Source organism: Symsagittifera roscoffensis, chromosome 4 (genome assembly GCF_963678635.1).
Source record: "Symsagittifera roscoffensis chromosome 4, txSymRosc1.1, whole genome shotgun sequence".
Taxonomy (NCBI): Eukaryota; Metazoa; Xenacoelomorpha; order Acoela; family Convolutidae; genus Symsagittifera; species Symsagittifera roscoffensis.
Window position 1 is genome coordinate 50,689,576 of NC_087065.1, and position 19,101 is coordinate 50,708,676.

A 19,101-nucleotide genomic window follows, 5' to 3' on the forward strand; every position below is an offset into this window, starting at 1 on the left:
TGTATTTCCGGGCGAAGGTTATACGATCCTCCGACCCCTGAAATTTTGGTCTTAACTAGGTTAAAAAGCTAAGTAGTACCAGGTAGAGGGTCCACACCTTCCGCCCAGCATAATGCAGGACACTAAGGCCTCTAATTCGGGCGTACGCCCAAAGAGGAGGATCCGGCGCTGAAACGTTTTCTGATCATGAAGGTCTATTGCCTTTAACAAGCCCGCCCAGGAGCGCCATTAAAAGTCTATGTATCTCTCGCCGAGACACTACACGGTGACGGATTGTAAAAAAAAAGACCTAATGAAATTTGGCTGACGTCAGATACCTTAATCCTACTCGTTTTTAACCGTCTTGACTCAGCCAGTTATTTTTCTGGTCTGGTAAGGCCTTAGTATTAATTACCTTTTTTAGGCCATCAGCTCTCGTTTACCTGCAAAAATAAACACGTAGCTGGGTCTCGGATTTCCAGACAACGTGATTGTTATCAAAAACACGGCTAGAAAACAATAGATCAATATGTTTTAGTGACTGCTATATACTAAATTCATTAGGATGGATTGACTCTGTCCTCGACTCTAACTGCTCATGCTGTGAAATACTAAACATAATTGGAGAAAATTAAACACGTTCAGTGCATTACAGCAGTTAAAATATACCGTGAATGTCTCTAACAGTCTCTGGGCCCCGAGCCTCTGATTCAGTACTCTCCTGGAGATAACGTCGTTATCTCTCTGATTTCGTGGCACAGGAGATTCGGATCCGTCCCGAAAGTCCAACTGGAACTTCCGTCTGTATGATCTTCTTTCGATAAGCACCTTATCTTGTCTTGTTGTCACGATAAAAGGCTTCGCTCTTCTGTTTTTCACTCATTTTTCGACTGTTTTTGTCTTGCAATTCGGTTGTTGTTGTCTTGTCTTTTTTCCGGTCAAAATGGCCGTTTTTCGTATTTCTCAGAAACGTTTTTGTTCAAGTCGAAATTTTGAAAATTCAAAATATCAGAACATACTCCTTTTCATCACAAATTCGGTGCTAACGCCTTTAATGTTCTTTTCGTCGTGCATCGGCAGGTTTGACTGTGCCAATCCGAGGGAATGGCACACCTTGACACTTTTCCCCCATGTCTGTTGGCTATGTTTTTCCTTCCTGTAAATACTTTTCTGTAACAATCATTTTGCTGTTTTTTGTTTCAATTTGCTTTGGCTAACTAACTCTCTGTTGGTTTTCATTCATCTAATTTTTAGGAAGGATTTGTTTACTGTAATGGTCTAAGCTAGCCACGCGACAGATGAAATAATTTTTCGATGGTTTCACAGAGATTTCGATACCGTAAGTACTTTCGACAACCTGTGATTATCTCGAATCTTATTTTAAGCAAATTCTCATTGGGCTGTTGCCTACTGTTTCAAAATTTCTGTTCGCTATTTTCAACTGGGTGTGTTTCAGAAAAAGAAAAAAAGAAGCCACCACTTTTAATTCATACTGAAATATTTTCAATAGTCTTCGAATTTTTCTATGTAATTAATCACTAGGTCGAAAGTTATCGTGTTATGACTGATCTTTCATCACATAGCCCTGTGAAAAAACCCTTAGCTATTAATATATGAAAATTTGCTCAAGCGGTTTTATCAGTGCGAGTATGCAATCCAGATTCTGTTTTCTACAAGCGAAGCGTAGTGGCTTATCACGGTATATCTGGAATTTTATATCTATACCTGGTGGTCCCTAACATTTTTTTGTATCTGGTTTATTGGTGAATAGTTTCTATTTGATTTAAAAAAAACATGTTTTATAAGGATGTGGTTTCCTCTATTATTTTTATGGCGCTTATGAAAAAATTTGCTTTTTAAAAAAAATCAATTTTTCTCGAACTACTTTGCTGATTTCAAACAAGTGGGTACTACTATGATAGAGTGGTTCCTTGAAAATAACCAGGCCCCTTGTGAATAGGACACATAGGGCTCTGAAATGTCTAACAATTATGATTTCGCCATTCAGAAAGATGTCGCTGTATATTTTCAAACAAATTTTAAGTTTCTTTGTTTCGTAAAACCTCCCCCCTCAACATTTTGAGGTAGAAAATTCAAAAAATGCAAAAAAAAATCGAATTTTGATGACAAATAAGCCAATCCGATTATTGTTGTTAAATCGTAAAATAAGTTGAAGTGAGCATATTTCTTGATATAAAAATAAAAGTGATTAAAATTTTTAATCTGAACCAGGCTCTGCTTAAACAGCACCAGGCTTCACAAAAACCGTCCAGAAACTAGCAGAGAAATAAGCGAAAAACGGAACGAATCATACTCGGACACAAAAAACTTTTTAAGAACAAAAATAAGTTTTGCGCTTCTGAGGAGTGCAATCCTCCGCCTTAGGGGGTGTAAAAAAACTTAAAAATACATCCAACATAGACAATTCTATCTGTGCTATAATCGAGGAGCGTAGATTTTAATTGACAATTCACTGGATGCATTAAAATCGACTTGATTTATTCATTAATTTTTGCCGATGTATTTATGTAGCGTTGGTAGGGCCCTATCCAACCTGTGCACGTATCGTCGCATGACGGAAGGGCCTATTTTAATTGACCTTTTTTTTAAATCTGAAAGGTTTCTGATAGATTTTCGCTAGATTTTTGAAATGTATAATTTATAAGCATACTAGTTTTCAAAATTATCACATGCGAAATGCATGCGGGACCTGAAGATCATAATTGCTTTTATCATAGGACCAATCTATCATAGTAGTACCAACAAGTGGAACCAATAGAGAGAACAGCTGCTTCCCTGCGAACATGGTTTATTAGCTAGTCTCTTTTTACTTCACCGGGCGTTCTACGACCTTTGCCCTCCTAGTTCGAAACACCATGACAAATCTGAAATTAAGGGTTCAATCAAAAGCGTGTTCTGGGATTCCCCCTGAGTAAGTTGCTTTGCCCTAATTTTGTTGAAAAAAGAGGTTCGGCTTTAGAAAATGTCAATTTTTGACAGTTCTCGAAACTTTTTTCTGCTTCTCTCCAAAACTACCCTGCCAAATATGAGATTAAAGTGGTTTGATCTAAAAATCTAGGAGTAGGAATTTTATCACTGTTTCATAAGCTGCGACCTAGTTTTTTTAAAAGTGTAAAAAATGAGTGTTAGACTTCGAAATTGTCTTTTTTTTGTTTGAGAGTTAGAACGTATTTCGGACTTATCTTTTATCTAGTTATCTTTTATCGAGACATACAAAAATTTTGTTTCGCCTAGCTTAGCATTTTTCTTTCGTTTTTTTCTATCTGTGTTTTTTGTATGTGTGGTATTGCAAGTGACGTGGAGCTCCGCTTCGCCTCTGTTTTTTTCGTGTTTTTTTTTGCAAGTGGTGCAAAGCTCCGCTTCGCTTGTGTAAAAAAAAATTACATAAAAAGAGACCTGTGGACATGGCGCAGATGCTAAGACGCGCGACTTGTAATCTCAAAGTCGGGTGTTTGATCCCGGCTTAATTTTTATTAGCGTTTTCTTTACTTTTTCACTTTTTGAACCTTTTAGAGCTAGTTCTTGTCCCTTTCTCGCTTAAGTTACTAAACGCTTGCTTATAAAATTTCAGCGCTAGGGTCCTAAATTCAAATTCGAGTGACAAGAAAATCTCCCGTTGTTTTACAGACTAGATAGACTATGCCATCATCTCCAGTGACATCTTTTCCGCTTATACATCTATCTTTTGAAATTTTTGTACCCGGACGCGCCAAAAGACAGTCAGAGTTGTAACTGTAACTGATGTTTTTTGCATTGTTTGGGTTGTTCAAGTGGGTGTTTGGGTGGGGGTTGTGCCTTGTTTGGCATTTTGCCGCCCTGTCATTGTGACGTGGGTCGGCGAGAAAAAAATACATCGACCTTGTTTTCAGCGGCTTCTTAGAGAGCTCAGAACTGTTGTTCTTTTTAACCTTTTTTGATTAATCTTTGTTTCACATGATATCATGGACGACTGCCGTAGACTAAGTATGTTAATAAGAAAAGTGACGGAGCTTGCTGCTGGTTGCTAAAAAAGAAAGCATGTGTTCCGTTAGCTGCTAAGATATTGCGAATATACCTACATGGGAAAGTGTATGCGTGATTCTCGTATGTGTAAATTTAGTACAAGTTGATGAAAAAGAACGGGAAATAATAGACTTGTTAAGAAAAGGGAAGAGACATGGTATAAAACGTGTGTACTACCTAAACATGCGAATATATATTCTGACATTTTAACACATACTACTACAACTACATAAGGAGGAAATTTAAGACAGGTTTTAATTGGTATTTGCTCAAAGCAGAAAATGTTTAATTTCCGCTAAAATAGGAAGTCAGAATGGAGATATATGTATGAGTTGTTGGCATGGCATTGTTAGCGTTTTTTTGTGACTGTGTTGTTGTGCTTCGTACTTGAAGAGACACAATTGGGTTCTGGGGAGGAGAGATATTATTGGCGCACTGTTCACATAATTGGCTGACTGATTTGTGGCATGATATTTTCTTCTATGTTCAAATCTGTGCTGCTGTTGTGGGTTGGTTATTTACGTGCTAATATGTATTATGGTAAGAAATTACTATAAAGATATTAGTGAAGTGACAAGACTATTGGGGGATTAGAAGTCACTTGTGTGCGTGTGTGTGTGTTTGCTCTTCTACTGCCAATTTGGGCCAATGTGTTGTGCAGTCCATAGTCATTGAGTGCCCAATAGGTTTTATATCAGAGCAGTACATCTAATAGACAGCCTAATAAACAGACTAATGGGCAGTGAAGTAACCTTTTTCAACTTCCATTTCCATTCATGAACAAGTGTTTTATCCTTAGCAAAGACAACTACCAAAATAATCTCGGACGATTTTGAGCAATTTTTTGAAAAGTATCTAGTTATCTCTCTCTTCAAGTGAAACCTCAGTTTGAATAATTTCGATATGTATATTTCGGTAATTTTTTTTGGGCCATTTTGACTGAATATTTCTAAATGCCACTTTGTATGCTCGTTCAACTAATCGGGTTGTGGAGTTAGGATCTGCTTACTTTTGAGTATGAAACTGAAGTTGTCTGTTAGTCCATACACTATTGCTGTCCCCTGCTAGGGAGTAGAATGCTAGTACTAGTATAGAGCAGGAAAGAAAGGAAAGGAAAAGAGTAGCTAAGGTAATGCGATGTCAATGGAGTATTTTAGATAAATTATAATGAGTAGACAGTGCCAACGGGTAGTGGTGGTGGTGGCGGCCGCCGCCTAACCCACCAATCCCCCTCCCTGTCGCTCCTCATTTGGCCTTCTCACTCTAACTCGAGTGAGAGCATAGGGACTACATTGCCACTAGTGCAGTTGCATTGCCACTAGTGCAGTTCATCAGTTAGCCCTCAAGTCAACTTTCATTTTCTTCGCTATCTCTCTCTCTCTCTCACTCTCTTAAAAACTTGTTTCATATTTTAGTCGGCCATCTTTTACCCATTTCAGCCCAGGCTGCTGCATTGGCTAAGTCCAACTAGTAGCAGCCGCCCACAGCACTGCCGCCGTCGTCGTTTCTTTTCCATCCACACTACTACTACTACTACTACTAACACTGCTACTATTACTACGCGTACTACCATTTCTATCGATACACACCATACCCAAACCTTGTGCTGTGTGCCCCAACGGTGGAGTTGCTTCCCCCAATTCCCCCATAGCTTAACCTTACAATACATCTCTGCTCTCTCTTCTATTCGCGCTACCCTCTGCCATGCAGTGTACAAAGCCGTACATAGTATTCTTGTTCTCTTCTCTGGTGCTCGTTCGCTCCCTCCTTGTCTCCCCTCTCTTTCTCTCTCTCTCTCTCTCTCTCTCTCTCTCTCTTTGTAAAGGAAAGCAGAGCTTCTTTCTTCTCTTCTCTCTCTCGCTCGGTACTGTTAATTTAAACGCATCAAAAATAGTACTTCCCTATCCATCAGTAGCACAAGAGAAGAAGCGAGCAAAGCACTAATGCACACATACACACACACACGCAGAAGAGAGAAGGATACACCAATTGCACAAAAAATAAATTGCATTTCACTGCCAATGTTTTATTAATAATGCTATGTGAAAATTCACAGTAGCAAGCATAGCATAACTGCTTGGAAAGAAGCGTAATGGAAACGAAACGTGCCATCAAAATGCAATCAATTGTCTAAATTGCATTGCAAACATCCTATCACCATCCCCCCTCCAATGCGCTGTGCTGTGCTGTTGCGCTGCTCGCCTAACTGAAACCGATTAAAATTCGGTTGTAGAAATGAATTTGGGTAAATTAGCACGAATTGTGATAGTTGCCTCCGCTGTCTGTGATTGTGATTGTGGCTACTGAAACAGACTGTTTGCGTTTACGTCCTTTCTCGTCCTTACAATGCTACTAGCCTGCTGCTCTTCCAAAATCTTTCTCTTTTTCTCTTCCCATTTCCCCTTCTGTGCTATTAAAGTTGGTCTGAATTGAATCAATGTAATTATTGATGGGAAGCAATTACTTCGCTTTACTCAGTCTTATTATATCATCACATCAAAACTACTGTTGGTCAGTGACTTTTTTATTGTGCTCTTTTCTCTGCCCTAGAACACCTGGTCTAGTGAATTACATGTGAAAGATGTGTTCCGCGCTCCATTAGCCCTGACCCTGAATTGCATTCCTCCTCCCACCCTACTTAGGTTGCCAGGGCGGCTGGCCGTCTATTGCCCGGTTTAGAACGTGAGCCCAAGTGCGTGTGTTTATGGTCTTATTATTCCATTCCTTTTGATGTGCCGCACATGAATTCTGTTCTGGGCTCAAAGGGTAAGAGATGATTGCTTTCAATAAATTAGCGTGAACATTTAATAACTTCCGCCCCCGCAACTTATAGAGTCTCCGGTTACTATTTCACTCTGCAAGCTCGGATCTTTTGATTTGCCCGGATAGGAGCTGTACTGCTCTTCCCGTTAATTCAGGGTTGGTGCGAGAAAAAAAACTCGAAACATTTTTTATACGGTGAAAATGACTAAAAATGCATTTTATGTAGCTATTTCTTGTTATTGTTCCGACTATTTGAAAAATGGGGAGGAACTTTGTATTCGGGCCTTTTAGTATTTTTTTTGTTTTTTTTCCACGCAAAATCAGTTACCACCATAAATCATGGAGAGAGTTGAGTGATATATCACATTGAAACTGTTACAGTTGTGATTCGAACATTAAACCATTTCAAAAAATTTTTCCCAGTGTCGGGAAAAAAACTGGTTTAAAAACTGGTTTTTGTCTTCGAGCGAATCGAGTGAGCAGTCTTATTTTAATGGCTTAAAAGCTTACAATAGCTTAATTTAAAATTTAAAAACTTAGTTTCGTTTGAGTAACGATAGTTGGTTTTAGTGTTTTAGCGCCTTTTTGGAATCAAAATCTTCAAAAATTCAATAACTTTTTTTTGATTTTTTTTTTCGTTTTTCTAGTGATTTTTCTGCAAAAATTGTTTTTCAATTTGCCTGTTTTACTATGAATGTCGAATATAACTAATCCCCAGTTTTTTTGTTCAGCTCCTTTTATCACACTGCGCCAAAACAAAACGACAAAAATTTGAAAAAACTTTTTTGATGTAATTTTTTAGACAATGGTCAGAACATTCTGTGCTACTTTAACAGTAACCGGCTATCCTTGTTCTGTTTTTGTTATTTGATTATGTACAATGTGTAGTTGTTTTTGATATATTTTTTGATGTTACATGTGGAATCCAAATACGGACCAAAAGAGGTTTTATACGATACCATACTTAACTTCTATTCGAGCTTCCAATGAGGTGCCTAAAATTAGGATGAAAAAAACTATGCCGTTACTTCCTCAATAACTGGGACATTAGTTTCAATTCAGGTAAATGGGTTTTTGAAGCTCTTCAGCGCTGTTTAAGCGGTGTTATAGTTTCAATTCAGGCAAATAAGTTTTTGAAGCTTAGTTTTTTACTTTCAATACAGGCAAATAAGTTCCAATTCAGGCAAATAAGTTTTCTAAGCTCTTCAGCGCTGTTTAAGCAGTGTTTAGCTTAGTTTCAATTCAGGCAAATAAGTTTTTGAAGCTTAGTTTCTTATTTTCAATTCAGGCAAATAAGTTCCAATTCAGGCGAATAAGTTCCAATTCAGGCAAATAAGTGTTTGAAGCTTTTCAGCGCGTTTAAGCAGTGTTTAGCTTATTTTGAATTCAGGCAAATAAGTTTTTGAAGCTTAGTTTCTTAGTTTCAATTCAGGCAAATAAGTTCCAGTTCAGGCGAATAAGTTCGAATTCAGGCAAATAAATTTTTGAAGCTCTTCAGCGCGGTTTAAGCGGTGTTTAGCTTAGTTCCAATTCAGGCAATTAAGTTTTTGAAGCTTAGTTTCTTAGTTTCAGTTCAGGCAAATAAGTTCCAATTCAGGCGAATAAGTTCGAATTCAGGCAAATAAGTTTTTGAAGCTCTTCAGCGCGGCTTAAGTGGTGTTAAGCGCTTCCTTGGCTATAAAAAATTGTTTACAATTTTTTGAAAAAAAAACTGCAAAAGAGTAGAAAAAAATTTGACAGTTAGAAGTTTTTCGAAGACAATTGAAGTCGATTACTACTACTTTTATCATTACTATTTTCACTTGTTACAAGCTTTCGTCTACTTCCTCTTAGCACACCATGCACTGAAAACAACCGAATGTTGATGAAAAATTGTTCTCTCATTTCGTATTCTCTGGTTTTGACTATGAAATTAATGTCAAGTAAGCACGAGTCTAATCAAAATTTTGGTGGAAGTAGGACTATAAAGCAACCTTCTAATTACCTCTCTTTGGCTAAAATATTGGACACAAGTAAATTATCAATACCTATAAAAAAAAACTTTTTCGTTTTGTGTTTAGAGCAGATATCTTTAAACCGATGAAAAATCTGACACCTGTTCGAAAATAAAAATAAATTTAGCTATTTCACGAGCTATTTGAGATTTTCAGCTTTGGTGTAGCAACTAAAGAATTGAATTGCTGGCTTGGTTTGAGTTTCATTTGGCAATATGAGTATAAGTAAGCAGCAGTGGCCCAGTTGTTGGCGTTAATGAATGGTACATTCTGCCTCTAAGATCGCTTGAAAGCGCTACAATTTCATTGACAAGCGTAATTTTCTGTAATTATCTCAATATCTTAGTCTTGTGTTCAATTTTAAAAATTGTATTCGAAACGCTATCTCGTCTTTGTTCGAAATTTGATGTCATTTAAACCTGATTTTTGTTTAAAACAAGGTTCTGTCGATAGTCTTCATTTGATCGTAAGTTTCCCAGATAATTGTTTGTTTTCATTTTAATCTTAATTTTATAAAAGCATTTGTTTATAAGTTTATATATATTTTTTTTTGCATTCAAAATCAGTTACCGCTAGCATACTTCGGAGGAGGTCGATTGATATATCATTATGAAGTCAAAGATTGAGCTGCATTGAAAACTTTGAAAGAAATTTATTGGTTTCGTGTTGAAAAAGCGTCTGAATCTTTTGACTCCAATTTATTACGATCTTAATGGTGTTTGAAGAATTATAGCTACGGAATTTATCTTTTTATTCGCTTGCTAGTCTATGAGTTTCGATTGAATTTTTGAAGTTTGATTTCATTCCAATCGCTCTTTACTAAAAAAACGCGACAAAAGTTGTGAAAAAATTTCTAATTATTTTTTATCGGTTTGATGGAACTGTAAATATAATGGAAATTTGTTGTTGTGCTCGGTACAAAAAAATTGGCTCTATTATGTTCATTTTTGTGTTTTCAAATATTTTGAATGAAAGGAAAGAGAAAAAAAATTACATTCATCAACCTATATCAGTATCATAAGACTAGTCCACTACATCTATGTTTTCAACATGAACCAATGAGTTTAATTTAGAATCAAATGTTTGATTCTAGATTAAACATTCCGAAATGTAATGGTTGATGGCACCACACTGTCTGCCTCTCGCAACCTCAAAATTCTCGAAGCAAAATTGACGCCAAGTCAGCTTCAATTAGCTTTGCATTAAGAAGTGTGACAATTTTCAAAAAAAAGTCATATGCTCAAAAAAGTTACTGACAGCTCTTAGTGTTACTTAAAAACCGTTTTGTAGGAGTGCCCTGAACTATGCAGCTATGAACCATCAAATTTAGTGACGCTTACTGGCAATGTCTGCAAGCAATGTAAAAGAACACTTTAAAAACAACTGCTGGATGCTTAAGAATGAAAATCATCACATATCTACATTACAAAACAAAAATATCTCCGCTTAAAAACATAATGAAATGTCAAATCATCTTCTAACATTGTCAGCTGTAACCTTTAGCACAGATCAGAGCACCGTATTTTATTCGACGAAATCAACCAAAACATTCAGACCCTCGCTCGAACATTTGTTCAAACCCGACGATAAGCATTTGTTTATCGAAAAGCAGGAGAGCATTTTGAAGCACGATTATGCTCATGGAATCAAAAATTTTCATACCATTAAAAGTACAGAATTTTCCCAGCCAAAAGTTAAAGATACTTGCAAGTTATATCAGCGAGTGATTGCAAACAAGACCGGAAAAAATCAGATGTTCTCTCAGCTCCAATTCGGGTGCTCAACTCACATTAAAAGCTATACCATCATAGGTTGAACAATAATGTACCCGGTGTCTGCCCTCGTCTGAACATACCAGCGTTCATCTATGTAACTGCTTTCAAGGTTATCTCTGGTAGAATCCCGAAGAAGCTGCTAAACCTCACATTATGGCAGTTTTCCTTCATTATCTCTAATAACAAAAAACTGCCCGCTCAAAAGGGTGATAGATTTTCACTCGGTTATTCGCACGCCGAAAAAACTGTCCGCTAAAACAGATTGAACAAAACCATAACCCAACTTTCTTTTTAATTGTGCTATGCTAAGGAGAGGTGACGACAGCACAAAGTCGCCATCATTGGAATAAATTGTTTCACTTTCTATGTCGATTGTACCGTTAAAAACCCTGGGAAACTGCAGTGGCAGATGTGAAGAAACGAAATCACCATGTCCAGACAAACGAATTTTTCCCAAATCCGTCCCTAGCGTAATTAATCTCTCCGATTTCTTCGGAGCTTCCGATTGAATTAGAAAGATTAATTATGCTAGAGACAGATTTGGGAACATTTTGTTTGCCTGGACATTGTGATTTCGTTTCCTTCACATCTGCCACTGTAGTTTTTCAGGGTCTTTAACGGCACAATCGACATAGAAGGTGAAACAACTTATTCCAATGATGGCGACTTTGTGCTGATTTCGTCACCTCTCCTTAGCATAGCTCCGAAGAAATCGGTGTAGCTGCAGCAAAACAACATGAACACGGTGATTTATTTATAGGACAATTCAGATTATCCAAATCGAACAAGGATTGCTACTTGCTGTGCAAACAGCTCGGATTGTTCCGACCTTGATTAAGACAGAATTTCGAAAAGAAATGAAAAATTGTAAATGTCAAATTTTGGTTTCTGGGTATTTTTTTTGTAAAGTGCTTCTGAAGTAGACGAAAAACTGCAGGAATGCGAAGGGATAGTTGCTAAAACAACGTAAATAGTTTTAGTAGAATAGCGTTAAAGTTGCAGTATGGAGATCCATCTCACAAGTTTCTTTTCATTGAGTTCCTGGACGCTGAGGCAATTTTTTTCCTGGAATTCGGATCTCGACCAATTTGGCTTTAATATGATACCTCACTTGAGGACCTGTGAGCTTTGCTTAAGGTACCATAAGTTTGGTGAAAAAAAATTAGAATAGTTTCTGCACTTTGTGAATTGGTCCGAACAAAAAGAAATAATCATCTGTGTTATGTCATAGGGACGACATAATTTAGACAATGAACTACGACTGGAAATTGAATTGTTTTTATAAAAAAGCAAGCATCCAAATGAAATTTTTAAAGTGTCGATCAGGGGCGGATCTAGGATTTTCTCGAGGGGGGGGGCGGATTTTCAAAATTTTGACGACCTTTTTGTTTTTTTTAGGTCGACCAAATTGATTTTTTGAGCTCTCCCAAAGCACTAAAAAAACGCTGTTTTCGCCAAATTTTCTGCGCCGCTTTTAGGCACTTTTTAGAAAATTTTGACCAAAAAATTGCGTTTTTTCGGCGCGCGCTCGCCCCTCAAAATTAGTAAATATTGGCGCCCAAGGCGCCTTTAGAAAAATTTTAGGGTCGGTTAGCCAAAAGTGGATTTCTTAAAAGTACCAAAGGGAGGACCCTTTGGGTCGGCAGGGTGTCGAATCCCTGAGGGGGGGGGGGGTGTCCGCCCCTGGTGTCGATGAACGTAGCTCAGACTTTTTTAAAGATCGCCAGGATTTTTTTTCTTGAAAGGTCTTGAAGTTTGTTCAGTCTCATATTTAATTTTGCTTTTCTTTAATTTATTGTTCTTTTTAAATTGGTTGATTTCGTTTCTTAAAATAAAGGCAATTTCCACTATCGAACAGCAAAAGTGTAAAGGTTATGACAAACGCGATTGACTTCTAATTTCGAAAATGGAATTTAATAATCAGATTTTCCGGCGAAAAAAAAATTGTACCTATTGATACAGCTTTCTCAATTTGGGTTAATTTTAACGCAAAAGTGTCAGCCATAAATTTTCTAGAAATTCAAAGAGCTTTGAAGCATTCTATTTTTTTCGCGGAAAATTGAAAAATGTGTTTTTTTTTTCAAAAAAAAACAGGTCAGTGGTTATTGACTGTTTTCCAACTGTCTGTTGGTTATGTTTTGTTGTACAAAAATGTTTTTTCTACTTTTATATTGTATGGTTTTTTAACTTGTCTGAGATGCTTGATCAGTTTTCGAGACAATTTTAGTTTTTTAGAATCAGAGCTGAAAGAGCTTTAATATGATACCACTCTTAACTCAAAATTTATTGTAAAAACACTCCCAAAGCTATAGTTTTTTTGGAATTAGTCGGAACAATAATCCTGGGAAGAGTGTTTAAAATGTAATTCAAGTAGCTTTTTCGCACTCAAATGTGAACTAAAGCTTATAATGACAAACGAGTTTGTTAAACCCCCACAGAAAAAAATCGAAGTGCATTTATGGCAAAAAAGATGGTTTATGTAATGAGTTTTTGCCGTAACCAAAATGTGTTCAAAGACGAACTTGTTTCATCCAGAAATTGACTCATTTTTTGTGAAGATTCTTCATGCATGTTTTTATGGCCTAATGAGTAATTTGGATTGCAAATTAGAATCGTTTTCAAACCACTTTGAAATTGCAGCGAAATCTCTTTTAATCATGCATACTTCCAAAGGAAACCATTAGTAGCATCAAACTCTACCCGCTAAAAGTGTGGAACTCGTTCTGATAGTATTAGACTGTTTTAGCAGATTTTGGGATGTTTTGCTGTTGTTTTGTTCAAGTGAGACGAAGATGAATTTTTGCGAAACAATAGTTTCGTTATTTGAAGTTGCTTCTACCTCAGTGATTATAAGCTGAAAAAAGGCGCCGACAAGAATAAATAAACTGGTCAAATAAGTTTCGAATGAGTCTGCACCAATCCACAGTAAGAGGAAAGTGGCTCCGAATCGCAGTTGCGGCGAGGGGAGGGGAGGCGTAGAGCGAGAGAGAGAGGGGAGGCGGGCGAACACTTAATCTCTCTTTCTCTTCTCTCTGCTGTCGCTCCTGTTCCTATTATTTTATAAGTGCCCAGGAGAAAATTGGTGCTTCAGTTTGACTCTTTGTCTCTTTCACATTTGGACGCCATCTGTTTTTACAATTGCTCTCTCTTTATTCAACAAACTTCATTTTGTTTCAGGTTTCGATATGTGATGTCAACCTTGGCGGCAGATTCCATGCTTCAAAATTTAAATCCACTGCCAATTTATCTGCACTGCAGCAGTTATATTTAGATTAGCAATTTATTAGAAGGGCAAGAAAGGAAGGAAAAGAAGAGCCCTGTTAGCATCTAGAATGTCCTGATTTTGCCATGCAGCCCCAACTGCTGCTGCTGTTGCTGTAGTTGTTTTTTTATTTTATTGCTGGTGGTGGTCTAGGCGGTGAAACTAAAGAGTTCCATTACCATAGCTTGTCTTACCTTCATCAACTCTCATTCTATCCTTCCTTTCTCTCACCTGTTGTGCTGACCCGTTCCCCTCCTCCGCTCCAGCAACTCATTCATTATTACAGATGCCCTATCTCTCTTATCATTTTCCCCCAAATTATGATTAATTGGTTAATCTTTTAGCATTTGTTTTGTCTCACCCTCTTTTAACTGCCGATTTTTGTCGCGAGTTTTTTTACACTTATTCTTTCTCTCTCGCTACGAAGACTCTTACTACTTTTCTTTGAAAGAACCCTTATGGTTTTATTTGTAATCTTATTTGTAACGTTGTTTGCGATCAAGTATATTTGATTAGTTGTTTGTTACACTTTTTAAAAGGCTGTATTAAATCAGTTCTGTTGGACGTACTTCCAAATGGCGGATTTGGAGGCAGTTTTGGCAGATGTGAGCTACCTGATGGCGATGGAGAAGTCCAAGAGTACCCCGGCTGCCCGAGCGAGTAAGAAAATAGTGTTGCCGGACCCCCAAATTAGATGTGTGATGCACAGGTACCTGCAACAGCGCAACGAAATCACATTTGAGAAAATATTTCATCAGAAGATTGGCTTTCTCCTTATGAAGGAATACTGCAGCAAACACCTGGAACTGTCCACTCAGAGAATTGAGTTCTACGAGGACATCCTGAACTACCAGAGCACACACTGTGACGAGGAGCGGGAGAAGATCACGCGCAAGATGTACGACAAGCACATCATGACTGAGCTGATCTGTGTGACATACAACTACTCGGAGGAAGCGCTCAACCACATCAAGGAGGAGCTGAACAAGAACCAGGTACCCTCCACAGAACTGTTCAACGTCTACATTGAGGAGATCAAGAAGTCCTTAGAGAAGGAGGCCTACGAGCCCTTTCTCAAGAGCGAACAGTTCACACGCTTTCTCCAATGGAAGAATGTGGAGCTCAACATACAGCTGTCTATGAGCGACTTCTCAGTGCACAGAATCATCGGCAGGGGCGGCTTCGGAGAGGTATACGGGGCTAGGAAGGCGGACACGGGCAAAATGTACGCTATGAAGTGTCTAGACAAGAAGCGAATCAAAGGTAAGCATCAAAATTCTCACTCTACTTCTTCTTCATCTTATCTGTATTTCATTACAGCAGCAGCCATTGTGCTCGGCTAGCTAATATCACCAAACCAACCACTTTCTCCTGAGCTGTTCAACTACAAGACTGACATAAATATAAGATTGTGTTTTTGAACCTCACTTATACTATTAAGAGTAATGAACGTAGTGAGTACTCTTTTATAGATCTTGCTGATTTTTTTTTTCAGGAAAAAGTCTTATTATTTGTTCACGCTCAATTTTGTTTTTTCGCGGTTTAACTTGTGATTTCTTTTTAAGCTCGGTGCATTTCCATTGTTAAAAAGGAAGGCAAACTCCACTATCGAACAGTAAAGATGTAAAGGTCACGAAAAACGTGATAGACTTCTAATTTCGAAAATGGAAATTAATTATCAGATTTCCCAGTGAAATAAGTTCTACCTATTGATCCAGTTTTCTCAAATTGGGTTAATTTTAACCAAAAAGTGTCCATCATAAATTGTTCTACAAATTCAAAAAGCTTTAAGGCCATCTTTTTTTCTTCGAAATTCAAAAGTTGAAGGTTTTGAAAAAAAAACAAGTCAGTTTTTGTTTCAGTTTCCTTGCGTTCATTACTCTTTTCCAACTGTCAGTTGGCTATGTTCTTATATTTTTTGCTCTTTCTTATACTCTCAGTGTGGGAGCAAAGATAGCCAAAAAGTTTTTTTTTTGTGGAGAATATTGATAATTGTACAGTGGTCCCCTGCGGGTTTTAACCCTTTTTAATTTTAACATTGCCTGGAAAGATAACAATTGGTAACTTTCACTGAAGATAGAGAAGGACACTAATTGCTTAAACAACTGGTCTGATTTGCGTGGTAATGTCAGCACACTTTTTGTTGTGTACAACCTTGTCTGCTGCTCTTGAACTCAGTACTTCTAACGCACTCTTCAAAAGAGGGTTGCGGCATTCAATTCAAAACATCTGCAGGAAGTAAAAGCGTGCTATAAAATGTCACTTCCTCGTCTGGTTAAATGTCAACAGAAGATATGAAAGAGAATTACATAACACCAGCAGCACCCCCTCCCCCCAAGTGTGCTAGCTTGACTTTTGTGCCGATGATACATGATTGATATCCCTGCGCTTTTAAATGCTGCGTGAGCAATGTTCTTGCAGAAGCAGTTAAAAAATTTGTTTGCAGATAGTATAATTTGAAGCGAATGGCGCATAGCTACAAATAGATATCGATCATAAATTTTATTCGGCTTTTTTCTTGTGAAATCTAACGGCATGAAGCTGAGAATTTTTCACTGGTCCAGTGCATGCCTTTTAACATGTTTTGTTGTGCAAGCGAATCGACGTATACTATTTCATTGCTCTAGCCAAATAGTGAAAACTGCCTTCACTTTGGCCACTGAATCAAGTGCAAGTGTAGATGGAAACCAGCAGTATCCGTTTGCAACATCCTATTCAGCCAATGTATAAGCTCACTTCCAAATTAAATGCTGCTACACTTAAATTTTTTTTCGTCTATAATTACATCTCATTGTTGCAGTTTTCAATCTAATTCATTTCATTACAAAACATAACAAACACAAGACAAAAAAATGAAAAGCCAAAGATAGAAAAAATGTTTGAAACTTTATATTTTATCTTCTAATGTTTTCCTTGTTTTTGCATTTTTCCTTAAATAATTGTGGCGGTAACATTCTTGCTACTTGCACCGCAACCGGCTCCCTTTTTTTGTAACCTCTTTTTTTATATAGAACTCCATTCCTAGGAAATTATCAACAGATTATCTTTCAAGCTAATACATTTCATGCCACAATATCTAGCATATGAAGGCAAAGCTTCTAAATTGTTGCATTTGTTTTAAAAATAGAAGTTATCGAAAACCGTGAATTAATATAAAGGGGATTTTTTATTACACTTGCGGTAGCAACTCTTCTAATTGGGAGCTAGAATTTTATCTCCGTAAACAGCTTTTCTTACAAATCTTCGAGAAATTGAACTTGCTTTATTTTTTAACCAAAACAGCTTGCATGCTCCTTCTCATTTGGTCTAAAAGTAACGAGGTTACCTTGGGACTCTCAGGTTCCTGCTGGCCCTTGTTTTTTTCAGTGTCGAAAATTGATTGTTTTTTTTTCGGGGAAAATTGATTTGGATTTTTAGCTGATGTTTTGTCGACGCAATTGCCACATCAAGGATTTTTATTGTGCTGTAAGCAATTTCGTTTTTGTTGCAAGTTTTGTCAATTTACTCATATAATTTGTAAATATATATATATATATATATATATATATATATATATATATATATATATATATATATATATATATATATATCGCTTTAAGGTTTTTTCGATCTAAATGGTTTTGGTTTACGTCTTATTAGATTTGTCGTTTGAAAGGCAAAAATTGATTATCATTTCACAAAAAACTCAGGTCTGTTGTGATACTAAAGTTCATAGTTATATAGTTAAATAATTTTTCTGACAAAAAATTTAGTCTGAATTTTTTGTTTTCTGATAATTGGGCGCCTATCCACGTATTGTCGGTTTACTGGCCGCTCGGTAAATACAAAAGCTTAATAATTTTGTTGGTTGTGTTTCTAATTTTTTTCTGGATTTTCTCTGAATTTCCACTTTTTCAAAAAAAAATGTTCGCCCTTCTTCGTCTGTGTTAATGTAACACTTTGTCTTGCAATCAAACTTCGAGTTTATCAAACTTCAAGTTTACTGAACGGTGGAACGAATGCTTTTTGAATCTGAAGAATAGTATGTGATTACGTCACTTGAGGGCCTCGAAAATAGCTAATCTGCTACTATAAGTACAATGCTAAGCCGTTCTAAGTGTCTTGTAATCGGTATCTAGACTTTTCTTCCAGTAAGCACTAAACCATAAACGGGGCCTAGGAAATAAGACGAAAAGCAAATTAGACGTGACCAACAAAAAACGAATTTAGACGTCGATGCAAAATTACAAATATGGGACATTAGACGTAATCTATATCTATACTATATTTAAATGCTAGTGACAGCTATCTCCCATGTTTAAGCTTAATAATTTTGCAATGCTTAAGAAAATTTTTCAATTACTTTTTCGCAAGGTCATTAATTTTTCAGTAATTTTTTTCAAGGCCAAATTAAGTCTGTCTGTCTGAATACCTGCTTTTTTAATTAATTTGATTATGTCTGTCTACCCGTCTCCTAATTTTTGAACTTTGAATTTGGTGTCGACGGTTTAGTTTTAAATAGTACTACTGTCAAACGGTTGTCTCCAATCTCTCTTTACCTTTATCAGAAATCTTTTTTGGATTTTTTTTTCAAAGCTATATCTTTTTTTTTTCATATATTGCAATGGTACAGATTTTTTCTCGATTTCCCAGTTTGAATTCAGTGGTTATTCCACCGAGTTTTTAAAAAGCAGCCCAATAGTGGGATGCTGTCAGGGTTCACAAAGTGGTTGCCAATTTGGCCTCCAATTAAGAAAACTTTAAATTACAAAATTTACTCAACTTGAAATTCCCAAACCTGTAGTTGGGTGCTGTCAGAGTACTCTCGTGAGTTGCGAATCCTAATTCAAATGAGACGACTCAAATCCTTGTAGTTTTCGAGATATCACGTTTTTTGTGATTTTTTCAAAAAAGTTTTTCGAAATTTTGAATTAATATTTGTTTTCAAAATTTGAAACTTTTTTACCCTGGATTTGTGTGCTGTCAGGGTACTCTCTTGGGTTGCGAATCTTGCTTCCAAAAATGACTGCTCAAATCCTTGCAGTTTCCGAGATATCACGTTTTTTGTGATTTTTCAAAAAAATTTCAGAAAACTTAATGAATTTTTTTCTTAAAAATTTGAAATTTTTTACCCTGTAATTCAGTGCTGGCAGGGTACCCTCAGGAGTTGCGAATCTTGCCTCTAAAAATGACTGCTCAAATCCTTGTAGTTTTTGAGATATTACGTTTTTTATGATTTTTCAAAAAAAAAATCCAGAAAACTGAACGAATTTTTTTTCCTCATTGTTTGAATTTCTCAACCCTATAGTTGGGGGCTATAAGAGTA

General features: G+C 36.8%; 1 protein-coding gene across 4 annotated transcripts in view; it reads left to right on the top strand.

Annotated features, from left to right (window-relative positions):
- The window catches only part of LOC134844648 (G protein-coupled receptor kinase 3-like), a 63,357-nt gene that overhangs the window by 20,501 nt on the left and 23,755 nt on the right, over positions 1-19,101 (top strand). The window contains exons 1-2 of one of the 4 annotated variants that reach the window (XM_063861440.1): positions 5,904-6,768; positions 13,712-15,059. The exons of 2 other annotated variants lie outside the window; for them this stretch is intronic. In XM_063861440.1, coding sequence (XP_063717510.1) covers positions 14,372-15,059 — 688 coding nt within the window. In that variant the 5' untranslated portion in view covers positions 5,904-6,768; positions 13,712-14,371. Of the gene's footprint in view, positions 1-5,903; positions 6,769-13,711; positions 15,060-19,101 lie in introns of those variants that run through there. One more of the 4 variants, XM_063861442.1, reaches the window with a different exon arrangement.